At 42.8% G+C, this 22,203-nt stretch overlaps 1 protein-coding gene across 2 annotated transcripts in view; it reads left to right on the top strand.

Annotated features, from left to right (window-relative positions):
• Positions 1 to 322: 322 nt before the first annotated feature.
• pde4dip (phosphodiesterase 4D interacting protein) overlaps positions 323 to 22,203 on the top strand; it is a 94,506-nt gene continuing 72,625 nt past the window's right edge. The window contains exons 1-3 of one of the 2 annotated variants that reach the window (XM_071486592.1): positions 323 to 536; positions 11,639 to 11,691; positions 13,556 to 13,623. In XM_071486592.1, the coding sequence (XP_071342693.1) occupies positions 11,685 to 11,691; positions 13,556 to 13,623 (75 nt within the window). In that variant the 5' untranslated portion in view covers positions 323 to 536; positions 11,639 to 11,684. Of the gene's footprint in view, positions 537 to 8,060; positions 8,635 to 11,638; positions 11,692 to 13,555; positions 13,624 to 22,203 lie in introns of those variants that run through there. The other variant, XM_071486591.1, reaches the window with a different exon arrangement.

Consider the following 22,203-nt stretch of genomic DNA (forward strand, 5'->3'; position numbering starts at 1 on the left):
CCTTGTGTGACGTAGGCTCCAGTGTTTACCTGGGTGTGGGACTCCCCCATCTGTTCACCTTCTGACCCTTCACCCCTCAGGCCAAAGCACTGATCTCTGTCCGGACCCGCCCCTGTTAACACGTTTTATCCCGCGGCCTGATGAGCCTCACATCCCCGTCATGAGGCTCTGCCTTTGATGTTTGGGTACGCCGCACCGCTGGGGGAGGGGGTGGGTGTGTGTGTGGTGGGGGGGAGGGGGTGTCTGCCGTTTATTGGGTCGTGAAGAGGGAGGGGGGGTCTCTCTCTCTCCACCGACCAATGAAGTGAAACGGGAGCATCGGCGGTGGCGTCTGAGCTCCAGCATCCCTGACTCCGCACCGGGGTGAGGATCACGGATGCTGGCGGATGGATCCGCGCCGCTGTAACCGGGGCCGGAGGACGGAGGGCTCGGTAAAGGGGAACCGGTGATCCGGGGATGTGCGCGGAGGATCCCGTCGACGTGATTAGAAGAAGATGGAGAGGGGACTGCTGCTGTCAGTAGCCAGGAGCTGAGAGGTGATGAGGGCTGCACACGCTGCTGTGTGATGGGGCTCTTCAGCTGAGGGATCATCACAGTGTTTCATCTGAAACAAGTTGCACCAGAGTGAGCGCCTCTGGTATTGACTCGGTGTGATGTGTTGTCGGTAACTGTACATGATGATGTTGTCGGGTGGGGGGGCAGCTGTCTGATGTGTCTGCGGGGGTGTCCGACTGTTCTCAGCCAATAACTGTTTCCTGTTCAGTATTGATTTATTGATTTGTGAGCGGTGTGGTGACACCCAGCAGGCCCAGTGTGTGTGAGGAGCTGTCTGTGCTGTGTGGCTCCATTTACTGGATCATACTTGTGTTTTTTTGTGTGTTTGTTTTTGGTCCTTTAAAGGCTCACATTTGCATAATTCTGCGAGATAGAATAAGATTGTGAGGTTGTGGTTGGATGCAGATCTCATTACAGTAGGTTCGTCATCCTCACTGGGATAATAAGCGGCGCAGCTCTGAGCCAAACAGCAAACAAACCATTCACAGATGAAGGTGCAGGCAAGACAGAGCAGGATGTCTCACAACAGACGTGAGGTCACAGACACACTGATGCTAAATTTAAACCATCTCTCTGCTCCGGCCCTCCAGCCACACTAACACAGCTTTTGGATAACGCTGACGAAGCCCGTCAACTCTTTAACCTTGTTATAGTCTCTACATGTTTGCCTTCAGGTGATTATTGGTCACTGATTACACCACGGATCAATGAAAACAGCCTGCGCAGGATATTAACTTTATATTAACTGTGTGTTCGTGGTGGGCTGGTTGGTGTGTGAGCAGAGGTTCAGTCCAGTTTGTTGACCTGATGCAGGGCTCAGTCGTCTCTGTGCTGTACTTTGACCTGCTTGGTCACACTGTCGCCTCAAACCAGTACAAACCAGACTGGAAATATACAACCAGACCTCACACACAGATCTAATTCTAATTCTGACTTCAAATCATGGGCAAAAACCAAACATCTGTCACTGTTTTCACTGTCTTCAGTCATCCCACGTTGTATTTTTATTCAGCTTTAAGAAAATAAAAAGGTTTTATCATCACTTCAACACCCACCACTGTTGGAGACAGAGGTAGCTAAGACCAGCTTCCTTATTTATTGCATAACTTCCCCTTAACTGGAGATACATGGTTTTCACTTACCAGAGAAAGTAAACTTTATTGTTCTTTCAACAGACACTTGAGATAGTGACTTAGAGGAAGTTTGTCATTGATGTTAGCACTGCTTGTGCTTGTGCCTGATATACAGCAATGAAAACATTAAATTTCTTCCTGAAGAGAGAGAAATAATTTTTTTATAGCTTCCTTCCAATGCAGTTGTTTTAGATAATGATGTAGGTTTCTAAAGGGGCTATTTTCAAGTTTTCTCTGCTGTCAAACATGGTTTCTTGGCAGGATTGTGACTTGATAAGAGCCTTGGTCAAGAGAAAAGGTTTTAAAACGCTGTCTGAGCAGCGCTATGTCTTCAGGGCAGATTGGAGGCTGCAGAGTTGCAATTGCAGAGTGACAAGACAGGCCAGAGCTAGCTGGTTAGCATGCTAACTTCAGTAAAGAAAAGATGTGATAGAGACAAGCATTAACACTGGCTTTACTTTAGACAGCTGTTGGGGACTTTGATGCTGAACTCGCCCCATTTCTTTTAGACTGACAGATGGATGTTAATGCTAACGCTTGCTATGCTGCAATAGCAAAACTTACAAACAGGTCCTTTAAAGTTTCATTCCAACACAGTTCTTCTAGATAGTGGAGGTGTTCAAGGGTTTTGTTTAAAGTAAGATGTTAAAAAAACAGAAAAGAAAAAATCCTGGAGATTGATGATTTTCACTTGACAGCTTTGTTGGATGTAAGTTTTTCCACAGTGGTATTTCTGCTTTTACTGAAGCAGAGCATTTAAGGTTATTGTTGTTATTTCAGCCAAGCACATCACACTGAGTTATCGATTATTTGTAAAGCTGGTGTTTAGTAATATGAGCTTTGGATGGGGATCGACGTGATGCTTATTAATAATAAATGCATTTGGCTGCTGGCACAGACATGACAGTTATAATGGCCAAATGCTCACACTGAACCAAACAAATCTCGGCAAATCACATTATATGTGTTTGTTTAGATTCTGCTGCTGATTTTTAGAGTGAATCATCACGTTTCTGTCAGATCAGTATTACACCAGCGTGAGGTTTCCTGGTTGTTTTTGGCCGCACTGTTGACAAACCACTTGTCATTCCTGCTCCCTCTGAAAGACTCTTGGCCTTGTAAACACCACAGAGTCTGAAAGATCCTCATTGACAGCTGGTACAGACACAACTGTGTTAATTAGACAGTTGCATCCCTCCCAAACAGCAGGAAGGTGCACAGGCCCTGGATCTAATCAGAGCCTGAGGAGCTCTGTGCCTGATTCTCTGCAGATGGTGGTGGAGGAAAATTCAGAAAATCCAGTCGAGATTATGTGGGGGAAAAAACCCACCTGAACCACAAACTGTAGCTGCAACAGAGACATCACATGTAGGTCAGATGTCGCAGATTTTCTCAAATGAGTTTCTGATGTCGGCTGCGGTCGCTCGAATCTTCTCCACCACCGTGCAGCATCAACACTTCTGGGTGAAATATGAAACTGATAGAAATCAGTTAGTCGTTTCATCCCCTGTTATCCTTTGGTATTAACTTGTCAAAGAACAGCCAACATTAGTAATCTCGAGAAAGATCTCAGGGTTTCTGGCTTCAGAGGCATTAAACAAGTTAAACTGTTGCTTCTTGCTGCTGTTTCTGAATCAGTAAGTGCAACAACTCCAACAGGAAAACAGAAACGTTTGTGGTTCATTCATTTAAATCAGGTTATGCACTCATTGTGCACATGGAGCCCACAGATGCTTGATGTTAATTTGCTTTGTTGGCACAAATTTTTGTCTTTTTGTCTGGTGATGCCCAAATGCAACAAATACCTAATTCTAGATCTAGCTCTGATCCTCTCTTCTGATTGGCTGACTGTTTTCTGAGTGATCCAATAAAAATATAGCAGATTTCAGGGAAACACTCAGAGAAACCAAATCCTGCAAGGTTGGATGGTGGGTCCAGGCGGGGCTTGGCTGAAAGCAGTGACTGCTTTGTTGTGACACCACAAAGTTCCAGAAGTCCTGACGGCTGGTTTTAAGGCTCAGTGTCTGAATACAGGCTGTGTGCATTTCTCTGTGCACTGAGGCTTTGATACTTTCACAGTATTAATATAGAACCTAGACCTGCTTTATAATCACAAACACATGGACATCTATCTTTAGACTGGGTGGACCTTTAAGGTTTAGGTGGCAGAGCTTTGGTGCTGCTGCTCTCTGCTGCCTAAACAAAGAAGAAAAGAGAAAATGTTAGTGAGGGAGGAAGATAGACATGGAAGGGTGAGGGAAAGGTGTGATCAAGGTAATTACAGTGAAGGTAGCTTACTGTCAGCAAACTCCCCCTTCCTCTCCTGTTGTCTGTTTCCTGTCTCTTGTTTTTTCTTCTTCTCTTACTGTAAAGCCCTCCCTCTTTCATTTCATCAGGGAGCTGACACCTCAAACTGAAATAACCTCATCTCACATCACTCATCTCGATTAACACTGCTGATGAATTCAGTCTAATTGAGTCTAAATCCTGAGCAAACTGACCTGCTTCAGAGCATCACAGTCTGTCTCAGGTTATCTAAATACACCCGGTCTGCTAAAAATAAATATGGTAGAGAATCTGATCTGTAGTTTTCTGACTGAGAGTTTAAACCATGTTGGTCATGTGCGAAAAACTAACATGTTCACAAACCAGCAACAGAGTCAGAAGTCATAACTCAGCACTGACAAAAGTTCAAAGCAGCAAAGATAAATGACAGTTCAGCATGTTAGAGAACAGGTTTAGCCTGGTAGAGAGAGGAAGGTGCACTGAAAGGAGAATGAACCGAAGTAAAGTAAGAACAAGAAAAGTGGTTTAAAAAAAACTTCAAATTCAGTGAAAGGGAAATTAGAGAATAGTAGAGAAAAAGAAGGAAGGAAGGAAGTAAGGAAGGAAGGTCACCTTGTCTTGATTTCTTTTGGACTGTAACCTGAACCAGGGAAAAACCAAACTGCCCAGAAACATTGCACAGGAATGAAGCACTCGTTTACTGAGTGGAGAAAAAACAACAGATCACACGTCATCACTGCAGCTGGATTTTAAGACACTTACTGATATTATATGTGATCTGTCTGTGGCAAAATCTGGATACAAATACAAAAAAATACAAATAGAAACAGCCTGTTACAGGCTATCTTGACTCAAATCAAATATACTCACAAAAAGAAGTGTGAATAGGGAATTATTTGAGCTGTTGTGACAAGTTGTTGTATTATTTCCACAGTCTCAAAGGTCTTTGCCTTGACAACTCTTAATTAGAGACCTGGTTCCCAACTTTTTGGCTTGTTATCCTTTAAAAAAACTGTCTACTCGTGATCCCCTGTCACAGAGTTGCAACTAAATGAGTGAAGTTTCCTCAGTTTGTCTTGAAGTTTTTCACAAATTAAAAAGCAAAAATTAGAGAAAATAGTAATTTGTGCAGCAGAAATATGTTTTTCTATCTTCCTTGCTCTCACGTTTACTTTGGCATCCCTCTGATGGATCCATCTCATCGGTTCTGAACCCTGTCTCAGACACTGTATGTGGGATGGACCACTGTCCTAACACACAGAAAGATGAAAATACAGTGATAAACATCCTGGAGTCCAAGTGACCTGAGCAGTAAATCACGGAGAGTGATGGGCCGTTGTGTTGGCTGATTGCATAATGTGTTTGGCTCAGCAGAGTGAAGCCTCTCAGTCCAACCTCTGACGTTCTGTCTCCTCCCGTGTTCGGACCTGCAGGGCTGCAGCCGGCCACCTCAGGCCGCGTGCGTCCCGTCCCACAGCCCCCCAGCCCCCCCTGAGCGAAGCGGCTGCATGTGTGGAATGTGAGGCAGGTATGTGAGGATACCTCTGCTCTGCTCGAGACAGAGAAAGGGAGGGAGAGAGAGATTCCTTGCATTTTAACTTGAGCCAGCAGCAGATGTGTGGTTACACAAAGTCCTGAATCTGGAATGTGTTTTGCAAAAGCTTTACTCCTCCATTCTGCAGGTGTTTGCGTTCAGGAACATCCAGACCAAATTAGTTAAAGGGCCATACCACAAGTTTAATCCCTCATTCCCACATACAGATTTATTAAAGGTCACATAGTTTACACTTTTCCTGTTTTATTTAAAGTGTTGATAAGAAGATATATTTATGGTTTTAAGAATCAAAAAAACCCTCTCAATGTAGTTTTACATCTCCTCTCTCAGGCTCTGAGCCTCTCTTCTGATTGGCCGACTGTTTTCTGAGTGATCCAATGAAAATATAGCAGATGTCAGGTAAATGTTCAAAGAAACTGAATCCTGCAAGGTGGGATGGTGGGTCCATGTGGGCGGGGCTTGGGGTATGGCTGACAGAGGTGACTGCTTTGTTGTGACATCACAAAGTTCCAGAAATCCTGACGGCTGGTTTTAAGGCTCAGTTTCTGAATACAGGCTGTGTGGATTTCTCTGTGGACTGAGGCTTTGATACTTTCACTGTATTCATATAGAACCTAGACCTGCTTTATAATCACAAACACATGGACCTTTATACAATAAGGGACCTTTAAAGTTATTTTCTAGTAATTTGCTAAGGTGTTGACCACCATGATCATTTTTGTCAGCTTAGCTTCTTTAGATGGAAATCAGAGACTGCTGTCTTTAGATTCTGAACTCTCCATTTCACACTACTGGCTGCCATTTCAGGCCCTGACTCACAGTGGCCCCCATCAGCATGTTCACTTCACTATTGCTGGCATCTTGTCAGTGTCCAAGTGCACACATGTGAATGTTGAATTCAGTCCATTAACTATAAATCATTGTTAACCTTGCATGACTTACAACTGTTTTGTGGAGCCTCCACTGAACTTTCACATAATCGTTGTTTCATCCAGATGGTCACATTTCAGTACACTGGGACCAAACAGTAAGTCTTGGTGACGCATTCAAGGTCCCTTCACCATCTAATACTGGAGATGTATGAGCTGAGAAGTGTGGCAACTGTGAGATATGACATAGGAAAACCAAACTCTTAATTCAGTCAGCAAACCGACAATGTCAAAAAAAAAAGTTAATCTTTGTGTATCTTTTGGGTGAAAGAAGCAAGTGTCAGACAGTCCGCCCTGAAACCTGGGGCATCCTCCAACACACCACCAAGGAACAAGTTTCCATCATGGCCCTACTTGCATCTGCATTACCACACAATGATAAACTTCAATGTTCAGTGTGATGGATTCTCTATCTGAGCTAGGTCTGTGGGTTCATTTTCAGTGCAAATCAATCTAAACACCTGCAGAAACACAGCAGGCAACAGATGTCAAAGTAACATCAGAAAGACGTCAGATGTCGGACAGACAAAAAATTTTGGTTGGAAATGAAAATCGGGTTGATGTCAAAATCAAACGTTTAGCAAACATCAGGTTTGCTCAAGACTAGACTGTCGGTATTTTATGTCAAGGTGGATTTTTGGATGTTGGTGGCCAGCTGCGTGTCTGTGTGCCTGCAGAGAAGTTATTCATTAAATGTAAATCATGTACGTTTCACAAATTATTAGACAGTTGGGAAAAAAACAGTTTCTAATATTGGCAGCATGTGAAGTTGCTCGGTCACTGATTCACTGAGAGAGTTTGAATGTGAAACAGGTTCAGAAACAGAGTTTGCATTGACAGAAAATAGCGGCAACCTTAAATTAAAGGACAAAACAGGCTTCTACCTCGAGAGGTGTGTCACTAGTTCAGTCTCCAACAAAGGTCTGTGTCTCTGTGCAGTTGAGGTAAATAAAGGCAGTATTTGATCCTTTATGGTAACGCATTGCTGCACCCAAAACCACCAGTAAGGTCTTCTAAGTTCAAACCAACTCATTTCAAATCAGGATTTTTTTTCCCAGATCGTGCACAAAGACACACACACCCTGCAGACCACACCCTCCTGTTTTGAGAAGCACTGAGGAAGAATTTCCATGGACGTTGATCCAGACCTCTGCTGCTGTCTCCGGGCCCCACCACTGTCTGCCTGTAATCCTGAGCTCCCTCCACCAGCCTCAATGTGCTGCTTGTCCGTTTGAATGGAGTCAGTGCTGCTGCAGTGGTGAACTGCTTTTCTAAGAGTGTGATAATGGACTCAGTCAATGTGGTTTCATGAGAAAGATCTTCAGATGTTTGCCTGAAGAGCAGGCGGCAGAAATGTAACGCAGTAGCTTGGTGTGTGTTTTGTGTTTTGAGGAGATTAGTGTCTGGATTCATGCCTTGTTTTACCTGCTCCAACATGTCTCACACACCTGCAGGGAGAGGGGGGGTGCATTAACACACACACACACACACACACACACACACACACACACACACGGGTGTCCTTGTTGTGCTCCACCCTGCCTCCAAAAACTACCAGAGGCAACATAGTCAATTGACAGTTCAGTGACTGTTTAACAAGCAATGGCAGGAAGACGTTAGTGTGGTTTGTACACATGCTGACACACACACACACACACACACACACACACACACACACACACCTAGTGAAGCGTCTGTTTTGGAGCATGCTGAAACAGATCACTCTTTCACGCTGAACCAGGCGCTCTGTGTGTACCTTTGCTCCCCACTGGTGTTTACCTCCTCTCTCTGCTGCTCTCTCTGCCACGTCGAATGACCGCCTGGGTGCTTGGCTCGCTCCTCTGGGAGCCTCACGGCCGAACCGCCCGGCTGACTGTGGTCTCTCCGCTCTGGGTTTGAGGAGTTAGAAACAACTGGCTCTAAGCTTCATACCAACTCAGAACTGAGATTTTTTTTTTTCGGCTGGTATTTTGGCTGAGTCTGACTCTCTCTCCTGGCAGTTGGGAGATAAATGGATGTGTTCAGGTCAGTGGAGGCAGTCTGACTGAGGACTCACCTGACGGTTGAGGAGAGACACACTGGGAGAGCAGCTGTTGGAGCAAGTGTTTGTCTTTTTTTGTTGTTTTTTTTTGAATTTGTGCAGCTGAAGAATGAGTGGATTTCTCTACAGGGGAAGGTAAGGCTTTTTGGATGTTAACAGCTCTTGTGATGAGTCATGGAGTCAGTTTGGTGAATGTGTGTGGTATGTGAACCGCAGTTCCCTTTGTGTGTGTTTGTGTGTGAATGCGTGGGTGTGCATTCATGAATGTAATGTGAACAGAAAAGCCTCTCCTCTGCACTGAATGCAGATAAATATAGTTAACAGTCTTCTTTACTTTAGAGTAGGAAACAGGACCTTTGTGCCAGTGTTACATAAGAATCCATGAAGCCTCAACTCCCAGTGGAATACCTGTGTTATAGGCAGCTATTGGCTGAGCTGAATTGCAGTCATTTCAAAGCAAACCCCTGAATAACCTGTGTTGGCTCCTGTCATTTTAACCTCCTCAAGCCTTTCAGACACAACAGCGGATCCGTTATGCATGTTTAATTATGTCAACAGATGTATCAGATGGATAAATGTATTTTCCTAAAGGTCAGTGTGACATGCAGTGTTAGAACAGTATAAACTGAACCGGGTGGGTTTGAACAAACTGTGCCCGAACAGCATGATTTTGTCATAACTGACCCTTGCAGCTGGTCAGCAGAGTTTAAGTCGTTTATATATATTAAGTGATAAACTAAACATCTAGAACTTCCTTTCGATGTAAAGGTGCAGCCATTTAAAACATACTTCTGGGGTTTTAATAGAGAGCTGCAGGACTGAGTCCTCAAACCCAGAAATTACTTATCACTTTAACACAAGTCTTCTGACGTCTATGGATTTTTTTTGAATAAATTTTTGGTTAAATTACTAAAAATAACAACCAGTCCTCCTGAACACCTATAGCAGTGTCTCCTGAAGTAGTGCCTGTTCAGTGGCAGGCATACCGGACCTTTGTCGCTCTATAAATTACGTTGTCCTGTCATCATTACTACGACCACTAGATGTCGCCTAGCAACAAAACCTGACGATGGGTCATAGTAACCTGCTGACAGACGACCTGTGGACTCGTTTTTTACAGGACATAAAATCCATCAGTAAACCCCTCAGTCCTGATTTCTTTAAGCTTTGACATGTGTTAAAAAGGTCGGTTGCTAACAAGTGTCTAAATAACTACAGAGGTTGAGCATTTTATGCCTTAAATGAGAGATGGTGAGGAACATGAAACACAGGTCTTTGGCTGGAGGGTTTTTCTGAGGATGTTGTAGCTGATGGTTGGTCCAGCAGGACAGGGCAGGACCCACTTAGCATGGCTGCTTTTTTATTTAACCCCTCCGCCTTTTCTTCCTCTACAATCAAAAGACCACATTGTCAGTGGGAAAAGCTAAATAAAAGTTTACAGTCCTTTTTATTAGACTTGTTTTTTATTTGTATTTCAAACATATTCTGAAACATTTCAATTTAATTCACACTGCTATTAAAACGGTCGACTAGTTTGCTTCTTCGCTTCCTCTGGTCTTTTTTTGGCTCTGAAGCACAGACAACTGGTCAGTGATGTGTTTGTGGTGAGTTAAGTTGCAGCTTTCACCAACAGCTGAAGCACCTGAAGGCATGAATGCACAGAATCAACAAGTCTTTGTTTTAGAGCCAACTGCTCTGTATCTTTATTCTCTTATTAACACATCAGTGAATAAATTCCAAGTGAACTAATCACCTAATCTAAATGTAATGTCAAAATAATTCAGGGTTGACCTTTAATACTGTCTCACCTATATTAAACTGATTTATCACCCATATCTACTTCACACAGATTCAGTGAAGTATTGGCTCGATCGTACAGAACATGTCACGTTTGCCTCCCTCTGTGGAGATCATGAAGCGTCCTCTCTGAATCTGCAGCCCAGGTTCGGGGTGTGTTGCAACCGTTAGTTACATCAGTTGAAATGTTGAAACATCAGTTAACAGGGAGCAGATTTGCAGGGGTTGTTTGATGACGAACGCCAACACATGAGGACACAAATGTTGTTCTCACGCGAAACAACAACTCCAGCTCGTTGACGAGTGCTCTGGTGGCCCGCTGCCACACAGCTGCCGAAGACGCCTTTACTGTCGTCTACTCAGCTTCTATTGTCACACAGGACACATCTCCTGCAGCTCTGTGCTCCACCAGCTGTCGTCGCCTGCAGGTCTCCTGTGTTCAGGCTGTAGCGTGGAGGTCAATGTGGTCCTGACTGGCTTACACTCACACCCAGAGGGTCGAGATGCTGTAAAACACACTGATTCCACTGAAAGCCTTTGATTCCTGCTCCATTCAGAGGGAACGTGTTGGGCTCATTACATTCGCACCCTGATGTGAAAGCGCCCTCGTCTGCCTGATCTTAAGCTAATAAACGAGGCTTTTACAGCTCAGTGCGATCAGCTTTGACTTAATGTCTACCATTGATTATTCATGAAAGACTCAGACGGTGTGCTGACGGGGGGAGATCAAGCCCATGTTCCTCTGATGCTAAAAAAAATCCACCAACTTGATACCACTTTAAATTAATCTCAGAATCTCAGAAGCCAAAACAGCTGTTTTTTGTTTTGATTTTTTTTTGTCCAGTTTAAGGTTAAAAAAAAAAGGGGTTTCACTAAAAAGCAAAACTTTACTTTATCAACTAATAAAGTCTCTTGATTGTGACTAACAAGAAAGTAGAAACACTGTCTCAGGGTTTCCTCCATTAATAAAGCTTTGACCAGTTGGTGGAGGGATTTGATGGATTCTTCCCCTCTGTCTTTGTTTACTGTGTCTCCAGTGGTGAGTGATGGCTGTGTGACTTGAAGCATGCGCTGACTCAGTTTCCACCGGTATGTGAGTGTGCCTGCTGTCTCTGACATGTCAGTGGGAAGACACTATTTTTGACCCTGTGTGCTCTGGAGAATTAGCCTCCATTTTCAGTGAGGCAGACAGGAAGCCAGCAGGTTGGATACAGGTGGAAAAAATAGTTGGAGAGACAGGTTTGAGTGCAGGGATAAGGATCAGTCGTGTGCCTGCTGCTGAGGACACATGGGACGGTGTTGAGTCTGAGGGTGCCGGGCTGACAGCTGTCTCTTCTTTCAGGCATTGCGGTGCAGAGAAACGGGCCAGGCCAAAGAGCTTAGGACCTATGATGGGTGAGTACTTCCTTGAATAGTACAAATATATTTAAAACCAATTTTAAATACAAACAATATGTTCCTTGTCTTATTCTTCCTGTTTATCTGGGGTGTTTTCCATGTATCTGCAGTATAAACACCTCATTACAACATTTATCAGCCTTGGTCTGATACAAGCTCCAGTGTTGACTAATTAGCTATTTGTAGGAGCTGCTGTTGCAACTATGACTTCATGAATGACTGTGAGTCGGTAACACCCACCACCCCTTTTTTTATAGGTGTGTGTGCTCTTACACTTCTCTCTTTATGAGTGATTTTAAACCTTCACAGTGAGGACAGATTTTTAAAGCTGTTTGAGGTAAACCTGATTTTTTTGGTAGAGCCTAATTTTACTCGTCTGGTAAATGTCTCATAATTTCCTCGGACATTTCCTTGAAAGAACTGTGTAATTTGGGACCAATAACAGGGAAGACTCTGGCAGTATAGTAAGAGCCTGGTCACATGTCTGAGATTTTAAAGGAAGAACCAAGAAATGATAAAGCAGTTTCATAGATATGTGAGGTTTATGTTGATTTCCAGAAGTATTTACATAAAATAACAGCCAAAATGTTAAACCTGGGTTTTAATTTTCATGATAACATTTGACTTACCAGCCTCCTCGCACAGAAACAATAGTGAGAGTCCAACATGTGTTTAAGTGTTTGTGTTTGTGTAGTTGTAGCAGTGCGTCATTCCTATCAGTGTTGTGTAATATCTTGTACCCTGGCCGGCTGCAGTGGTTAACATCCCAGGCCCCGATCCAGAATACCTTCTACCTTCATGCAACAGAGCAGCTTTTTAATAATATTTAATGTGCTGCAATTTTAAACAACCGTCAGAAATCTGAAATCTGCCAAGGCGTCTTAATTACGCCCCTGCGGACCTGGCCCTCCACCACCCCTGTATGCCGCAAACTGATTGGCCCTGCTTTTTAAAGGAATAAAACTCAAACTATTGTCCAAATCCCTGCTGTATGGAGTTTTCTGGGAATGCTCCTGGGCCTCCAGAGAAGAGACGTTTGGCTTTGAGACATTTTGAGGCCTCTGGAAATGTTTCAGCTGGATGAGAACATACTGTGGTGGTGCTGTGTGTGGACATGGCTCATATATATCCAGGTTTAATAGGGTTATAATGAGGCGAGGGTTGATCAGAATGTCTCAGAGATGCTGCTCAGAAAAGCCCGGAGGTGTTTAGACTCCAGCCCCGTACTGTTAGAGCGATGATCCTCAGTAACACTGAACATTTTTTATGTGGAGTTTTTAAATGAAGCTGCCGACAGATTAAATACTTTAATCTGAAACACGGTCCGTTAGACCAGACTCTGCTCTGGAGATGGAAAGAACAAAACAAACCTCAGGTTCCCTTATTTGCTCATTCCGGAGCTCAAATTTAAGTCAACATGTATGAGAAATCCTTAAAGTGCTCAGATAAATGAAACTTTCTATAGCTCCACAACAGCTGAGCGAACTCCATCTGTTGATGAAGATCCTGTGATACAGTTGAAGTTAGATGAAAGAGTAAGTAGACCTTTAGTGGAGATTGTTTCGCCAGCTGCTGTTTCCGAGGTCAAGAATGAATTTGATTTGGAAAACGTGTTAATAAATCTGGATCTGACTCTCTTCAGAGCCTCAGACTTGATTGATGTAATAGCATCCATATTACACTATATCATATTTATTATTGTGTGTGTGTGTGTATGTATATGTGTGTGTGTATATGTATATATATATATCTATATATATATATCTCCCCTTTATAGGGATTATATGGGGTAAAGAGGCTCTAACCACCAGGTGTCTTCTCCACGTTTCTTTTCTTTACATCTGTTTTTCTTTCTGTGCAGATTTCTCCTGTGATGAGACAGATAAAGGCCCACCGGTACAGATGCACAGCCTCAGAGAGTTTGAACAGGTAAGAACTTGTGCTCACATTATACATATTGTATAGTAAAGTTACCCTTAAAGAGTGGGATGGTTACTGCTGGGAGAAAAGGAGCTGGCTACACGAACTCATCTTGTAGTGGAAAATAACTGAGAGTGGGACGTCACTGATGTCAGCCACGTCCAGCTAAGGTTAGCGTAGTGCTGTGTCTCAGCTGTGTCCAGGCTTGTCTCTGCTCTGTGGAAATGACTGTGTAAGGTGTGTTTGGGAAGATGATGACACAACTGAAACTCTGCATGAGTCAAAGAGTTTCCTCCTGTCCTGCTGATTCTCCGGTGTCCCCGTCATTCTGTCCCTCACACTAACTACAGTGCTATTTCCCTCACTCGTTTTCTTTTTTGCTCCTGGTCCTGATCCAGGTCATTATATAACAGCTGCACAGTTAAAGGTCTCTATTTAAACTGAGAGCTGTGATTTACAGCTGAAGGACTCTGCATTGAGAGAATATAATCTGCATCACAGGTTTCCGTCTGTAGTATTTTGTGTAGGTATTTTGTACAATATGTGCGCCACAATTTGTACAATATGGTCTGTTGATCTGTTTTGGCAGGAAGCTTGGGGCAGGATTTTAACTGCTGCTTTTAATTATTAGGTTTAGATGCAGTTTTCACCAACAGCGACTTTAGATGTGTAATTCAAGTGAGAAAGTGTCAGTAATTGTTATTTAATCCAAAGCATCTCTGGTCAGATTAATTACTGCCGGCTCAACTGGTGGATGCAGTTTGTGTGTGTTCTTGCTGTTTCCATCGCTGCGTGTTCTGGACATCTGGAGAACCCAGAGTGCAAAGGGTTAATGTCCATGAACAATAAACATTCAGCAAACAACAGGAAATGCATCAGGCTGCCAATCACATAAAAAAATGCTTGTACAGTCCTGTGGATGAACTCAGGATGTCACCATTAGGCAAATGTGAAAACAGTTTGTTGCACTACAGAAGCCCTCATAGCCCAAACTAGTGCGAAACACTGGAAACAAATTGGAAACAGAATTCAACACAGTGTGTTCTTTTCCAAAACGCTGGATTAAACATGGCCGACACACAGTCAAGGTGCTGTCAATTAAATATTCCTCTGTGTCTGTTGGGAGATGGCTGCATTTAAAAATTGTGATTTTGTTTTAAGAAGGCTCAGTTAGTTATACAGTGTTACTGAAAAGATTTCCTATTCATCAAAACAGCTCTAGATTGTGACCATTAAACTGCTCTTCAAACAGCCTTTAACCCTGAAAGAGTTTCAGGCACAGTTCTGCAGGTTTGTTGTCTTAGTTTGGACAAAACTTTTCTGAAACTGAAAAAATACACACATAACAACTAGACAGCAAATTTCAAAAGTTACCGTATTGTCACATGTATCTGTGTTCGAGGCAAATACCTGACACACAGACAGAGTCTATCATAAAATAAGATCTATGACTAAATAAATGCAGCAGACATACAGTATTTTAAGAGGTTGGAATAAAACTTTCTGCATGACGCTCAATTCACTGTGCGTCTGGTTCTGGTTCTGTGCCAGAGTAATGGATTCTGGGAGCTTTGCCAGATGCATTGTGGGTCTGATATAACTCTGGTGGTGCTTGCTGCGATTACCCTGTTCCCCTTTTAGTAAAGGACAGAGCTTCGGAGGGGAGGGAGGTGGTGGCTGTGATACTGTTGAATTCGTTTGCAGGGTTTGAGCTCGTTGGAAAAAAACAGGTGAAAAGATGTGAAAGATGAAACTACAGCAGGATGAGGTCGAGTCCACGTCTTCCTGCAGGACGAACCCTCTGATTGATTCTGTGTTAGAAAGCAGCAGAGAGAGCAGATCTTAAAGGCCTTCTGACTTTTTAAACAGTTGGAAATTTATAGAATTAACAGGAAATATTTTAAAGGCTTTGCATCACACCCCATTCTACATACCTACTGTCAAAACCTTGGCAGTTTGTGTTACAGCTACACGTCTTTAAAGGGTCTGACCTGACCTGGGATCAGAGTCGGGCTCAGTTATATAATACTCAGTGTAATCTGCTGTGCAGCTGCAGGTCTCAGGTCTGTGTCAATTTGTCTAATAGCTGAATGGACCCAAGGTCATTCTGTGTGGACTCTGATCACGTGGTTCTTCGTCATCATCATCATCATCATCATCATCATCATCATCATCATCATCATCGATGCTCTCTGATCATCCTCAGGTGCTTTTAGATTTGAAAATGCATGTATGTACTTTAGACCGAGGCTACCGCCACGTTACAACGCTTTAGTTTTAAAAGTTATCTCTTTTGCTATGTTTACTTCTGGCGTCCACACTAGAAACTATTAAGTTTGTGGAAACGCTGCTGGACCCACTTTAGTTTGATAACTCTGGGGTTGTGTTGTAGTCTGGTCGGGCAGAATCGGAGACCTTTGACCTCACCTCCTGATTGGGTCTGAACAGTCACGACTACCAGTGGTGAAAGCATCAGGGATAAAAAATAACATGTGTTACTCACCTTGTTGTCTTTGCTAGCAGCTGTTGTTCAGTTATATTCTGCATTTTAACAAAAAATAATATGAATGTTCCTTATTCATAGTTGTTTTTTTTTTTTGTGGCTAACCAACTGCAGAGGAGACAATCAATCAATCAACCATTCAGTCACTATATGAAGTTGTGTCTCTGTAACTTTGTACACGTTTCTCTCTGTGGCAGTGAGAGGGAACAGAAATCATTTTATAGCAGAGATGGCAGAGCTGCAGACTGTGTGTGTGTGTGTGTGTGCGTGCGTGTGTGTGTGTGTGTGTGTGTGTGTGGAGGAAAAATAATTCTCTCCAACATGTGGAAACCTGCTGTTTAGCTGCTGCACTGAGCCACATGTAACTCTGCTGATTTTGAACATTTTTTATGCCTGAATGGACTTGACTGGTATTTTTAACCAGGACAGGTATGACATGTTAATAACCAGGCATTTATGGAGAGTGTGTGTCGGTTCAAGTGTTACATGAAATCGCTACAGAAAGATTTTATTCATTAGATATCATTCTGGGTAGAAGTTAAAATGCATCTCAATGCATTTTCAGGATGAGACGTGTTTCCTCTGAAGCTGAGGCAGAAAGCTGAACTCTCGGTGGTTGGAGGCTGCATTACAGTATGCGGCAGCTTTTCCTTTGAAGTTTTCCTATGGCTTTCCCACTGAGGGATGAGGGGATGAGTCATGCTATATGCAGACATACACAGACACCAGCCTGGGAGGCAACCTAAACACAGGCTTTGTGTGGACGGACCAGGAAAAACAGGCTGAGACTGCTGATGGTGTGAATTATAGTCGACGTGTTGCAGACCTGCGAAACTCCTTTAAAGGAGCAGAGCAGAGTTTTTTTTTTTGTTTTTTTTTTTGTTTGTTTTTTTGTTTTTTTAAAAATATTTTACAGCAAATCACATATTTTAAAAGGCTTAAATTTCCGGGGGGGGGGGTCTCTGCAGGGTTTCAGGTGTTGGTTGAAATGTGTTTTCTCTCCTCTGATGCAGCCACTGATGTCCTTGTATTTCAGTGCAGTTTCACAACCTGCAGAGGCTTGATCCCGCTTTTGTAACCTCGTTCATAACAGAGATTATGTCTGAGCTTTGTTTGGTGCCAAAATTATTTTCTGGTTGCGTTGTGCTGCTGCTGATAAGAGATTCTCTGAGTCTGACATGTGTTCAGAGTCTCAGTGTTGGAGCAGATAGAGGAGCAGACGAATGGCTGTGGATGGAAAATGTGTCACAGTGTTGTGCTTATTATTTTAAAACGAAAGAGGCGTTCAGGGTCTCTTCATGATCCGGTGGCTGATCAATAATACTGATCTGTCAGGATGCAGCTTCTGTGCTTTTTGGTGTGAACCTGTGCCGTCAGCTGATGTTTTAGGACACACACACACACACACACACACACGGGTCAATTCATTCCATCTCTGGAGCTAACTGTGTGTGTGTAGCCTCATTTAGCTTCATTACAGCTCAACACAGTCTCTCGTCAGTTCATGTCCAGGAACAGGAAATGTTATCTATTGATTTCCTGGATACGATTCGTCAACGTTTTTTGAATGAATGAAGTTGCACATTTATTAATGGCTGTGGAGTCAACAGGAGGTGGGCACAGACAGCACATGACTTTCACACCAGAGGTCAGAGTTCACATCCACAGTTCAGTCTGTGGTTATATCAGGAAATAAAGGCTCTTCAGTTCAGGTTATTAAAAGATGGTGGTTTTGGTTAATATAAATAAACCGGTTGTGTCAGAACTTTTCTGTTTTAAAGCAGACGAGGATCTTTCCCTGACCTGAAACCAGTTCTGTGAGAGTCTAAACAGAACCAGTTTAACACAGATTAATAATGCTGGAGTCACTGAATATTTTTTATTTCCGGCTGAAAAAGAATTCCCACACATGCGTAAGAATCACAACTTTACTATTTCACAAACTAAAGCTGGAGCTGACGGTCAGAAATAAATGAACTTCATTAACCTGACGTGTGACCCGGTTGCGCTGACTAGCTGCTGTTTGTCAGTGGAACATGCATCGTGTCAGTTAACCAGAGCTGACAGGTGTGAGTCAAAGGTGGCGTGTGGTTAAAAAAGTGTGTCACATTCACATTCTCCTCTGAACGGTAATTTCCGATGTTTTTCAGCAGCTCCTTTTTTTTTTAAACAGTGAAAGAGTAAACAGTTCGTGTGCTGCTATGACACTGCTGAAAACCTGTTTTCTACCTCAAGGCTACGTTCACAAACTCAAATGTCACTACTGGAAACCTGTCTGTGGCCGTCAGGTGTTGTGGTGTCCGTTGACTCAGTAGAAACCTGTGAACCACTTTTTAATGACATGTTGGTGCACTTCACTGTGGGAGGGTCCTGGGATTCCCAGTCAACCCGCTGATGATAAACTGTCTGCAAATATTCCATGTCCGTAACTCGTAATAACTAATTCCACGTACATCCTCACCTCTTTTCTTTTTTCTTCCTCTTACAGATCAGAAATTGTGGAGGCTGCAGTGGAAGTTGTTATTTAAAGTTTTGATAGTTTTTTCTGTAAATTCAGGAGGCTCTTCAAGCTTTCGATTGATTGATTGATTGATTGTGACGGAGATGTTGTGTCTCAATCATATCTGAATCTTTTTATTGTGAGATGTGCACCAGAAAACACACAATCCTAAATAGGTCTGCTATAGCTAACGCAGTGGAAAATGGGCTTTTAACAACAGTAAAAAAAAAAAAAAAAAAAAAAAGCCATTGTGGTTATCACTGTAATCGACTCTGGATGGAGGTCAAGGCATAAAATTCAGAAACTGAGAAATCTGGCAAGAAACGATGTAAAACTCTCTTAACAGTACGAGACCTTCAGACTGGAGTTGGGAATGTGATTTATCTGATTTCCATCAGCGGGCTGGAGTATTTACAGTTCAGACTCTCAGCAAACGGAAACAACTGATTTTCAATATAGAGCAGAGACATAACAGTCAGAGTCCTGTCTGAAAAATTTCCACATTCTGACGGAGCACATTAAAGTTTGTTGACCTTTTTTTTGCCACTGTAGTTTTACATTAAGTCTTTCTGACAGTGGTAGCGTTTGTTGGTCCTCTCATCTTAATAGAGCAGTCTGGATTATTGAATCCAGGTTATGTCTGAATCTGTGTGTGTGTGTGTGTGTACAGTTTGTCCTCTCTCCACATTTGCGTCAGTTTAAAGGATCAATCTTCCCACCGGCTGGTTGGAAGAAACATGAACCTGCCAGAGCAGCGTTTGTAACTGTCAAACATCCGCGCTGTGTAGTCCTGAGGTTTTCAAAAAAGAAAAGAGGGGGGAAAAAATTGCCCAATCAAAATGCCCCTTTCTCAAATGGCCTTTATTAGTCCACAGGAGAAATTGAAAGCACATGGCTGCCTATAAACGTGAATTCAAACCAACCACAGAGACACTTAGATTGATAGAAGAAGGGGGAGGATTGCGTATAATTTTGGCCATTAAAACCTCAGGACAAATTAGGGTTGTTAATCTGTTATTTTGCCCTCGGTCTCAGTGTTCACTTCTAAAAAAGCCACACATGCCATGAAAGGTCTGTCAGAGTCGGATTACCATTACCAGAGTGGCAGTAATGGAGCATATGCAGAATTGTACAAAGACCAAAACACAGACAGAACATTCGATCCTGCAGCTGACAGCAGGGATGAAGTGAGCGCGCCATTAAAAGAAAAATCACATTACACATAAATTGCACATTTCTTTAAATTCCCTTTATCTCCAGAGTCTTTTATCTTCTCCTCGCTTCTAGTGCTCCCCTAGTTTTTGTTGTGGCATTTTGAAAATAGGTCAGAATACTGTGGGAGAGCATGTGTGCATGAGTAGGCCTGTGTATGTTCATCCCTCAAGCTGCTGGCTCTGATTCACTGCTTTCATGCAGCTGGTATCTCCAGCGCTGCATGGGAGAAACACAGAAATGTCTTATCACATAACAGATGATGAGAATATTAACTAGAATGATGCTCTGTCATTTAACACAGTGTGGAAATCTCATAATGAGCAAGAAATGTGTCTAAATTTAACAGCTGGGATGAAAACCTTACATCATATTAAAAATCTTTTAAAGATCCCATGTTGTCTAATGGTAGATGTCCATGTGTTTGTGATTATAAAGCAGGTCTAGGTTCTATATTAATACTGTGACAGTATCAAAGCCTCAGTCCACAGAGAAATGCACACAGCCTGTATTCAGAAACTGAGCCTTAAAACCAGCCGTCAGGACTTCTGTAACTTTGTGATGTCACAACAAAGCAGTCACCGCCCTCAGCCATGCCCAAGCCCCGCCCACCTGAACCCACCATCCAACCTTGCAGTGTTTCCCTGAAATCTGCTATATTTTGATTTAGAAAACAGTCAGCCAATCAGACGAGAGGCTCAGAGTCTTCTGATTGGCTGACTGATCTTGTTGCTATAGATCCAGAGAGAAGCCTGAGATGTAAAACTACACTGAGATGGTTTTTGGTTCTTAAACCACAAATACATCTTCTTATGGATATCAACCCTTCAAATAAAGCACTGGAAGGTGTAAAACATGGGACCTTTAACTAACAAAGATCATGAAAAAAATACTAACAACAAAATCTGCTAAATTGTTGCTACAGTGTTAGCATTTTCTATGCAGTAGCTATGTGGTTGCTAAGAAGGAGCTACAGTTTTTAGCAGTAACTGCTAGTGGTTGCAGTGTTTGCTACATCAGGCTTTGGAGGAGATGGCCAGGGATTCAGTGGTAACTAGTTGGTTGCTATGTAATCAAACCAGGGGCAAATATACGGTTTGTGTCTTAACGTCTTGGCCACTGCAGCGCTTACACCCACACTGCAGTGGGTGTATTGCTAGGTTGCTATGGCTTCCTGAGCCACTGCCAAGGCGTTCTGCATATGTGCTGGTGACACCGGGAGACGAGGTTTTTGTGACACTGTTTATGGATGAAGAAGAACAGGAAGACTGAGTTAAACATAGATCATATCACAAGCTTGGTTGCACATCTGCTGCAACATCCATTCCAACAGGGCAATCATGTTGGTCTTTATAGAAACAAGGAGCTAATGTTCTGCCAAAAAAAAACAAATTGCCTGAAGGCACCTGAAAATTGCAGTTTGTCTTTCTTGAATATACTTCAACAGATCAGGCATAGAGCTGTTATCAAAGGGGAACAGAACAGGAAATATAAGCTGAGCAGCTTTTGTACAGACACATATTCTCTTTTATTTCAGGAAACACCATCCGTATCCACACCAGCTCAATGATATTGAAGTATGACACTGATTTCCACAATTTCCGCCTCTGGAGTTTTCTCAAATCTCCCACTAAGAATAGATACTGATGCCAGCTTGTCTGTCTGTGCCCTTACTGACCTACACTGCAAAAAAATCTGATGTTTAGTTTTTTTTCCTTTAAGTTAAAAATGAAGAAACATGTTTCTTTGTAGAAAACATCTGGGGAATAAATTATGTTTTGTGAAGAGGAGTTGTACGACTGAAGTTTGAAGGAAGTGAATGTTTAAATGCATCTTGTCCCATCGTCATGTAAGTGAATGGTGGATTCTGGTGCGATCACGACGATGAGATGTAGAGTGTAATTTTTTTGCAGTGCATCCGGTGGAGGAGCTGATGAGCGTTAATGGACGTGCTGACAGCACAGGAGTCAGTTTTCACCACAGAAGCACTCAGACAGGCTGCAGATCAATACACAGCAGCTCAGCTTTCAGCTCAGCCAGCCAGCAGATCTCTGTTATGTGCAGCATCTCACACACACTCAGAGACACACACATGCACACAATGTCCTTTTGTCATACATCACATGACGGCATGCACAACACATTTTTGTCATTTAAAAAAGTGCCACCGGCAATAACCTGCAGTGCAGCCTGGAGAGAGATCAATAACCGTTATTGTATTGATTATTGTATCTCAATATCAATTATAGAATGTGAGGCTTGATATTGTTTGGACTTTTCATTGTGTTATATTGTGACATAACCTCTGAAACAACACTAAAATGCTTTTGTTTTAGGCTCCTGCAGACCTGTGTTATCCTCGGGCCTTCGGACA

Source organism: Trachinotus anak, unplaced genomic scaffold (genome assembly GCF_046630095.1).
Source record: "Trachinotus anak isolate AG129_WGS33_773 ecotype Australia unplaced genomic scaffold, CSIRO_AGI_Tana_v1 ptg000010l, whole genome shotgun sequence".
In the NCBI taxonomy this organism is placed as follows: Eukaryota; Metazoa; Chordata; class Actinopteri; order Carangiformes; family Carangidae; genus Trachinotus; species Trachinotus anak.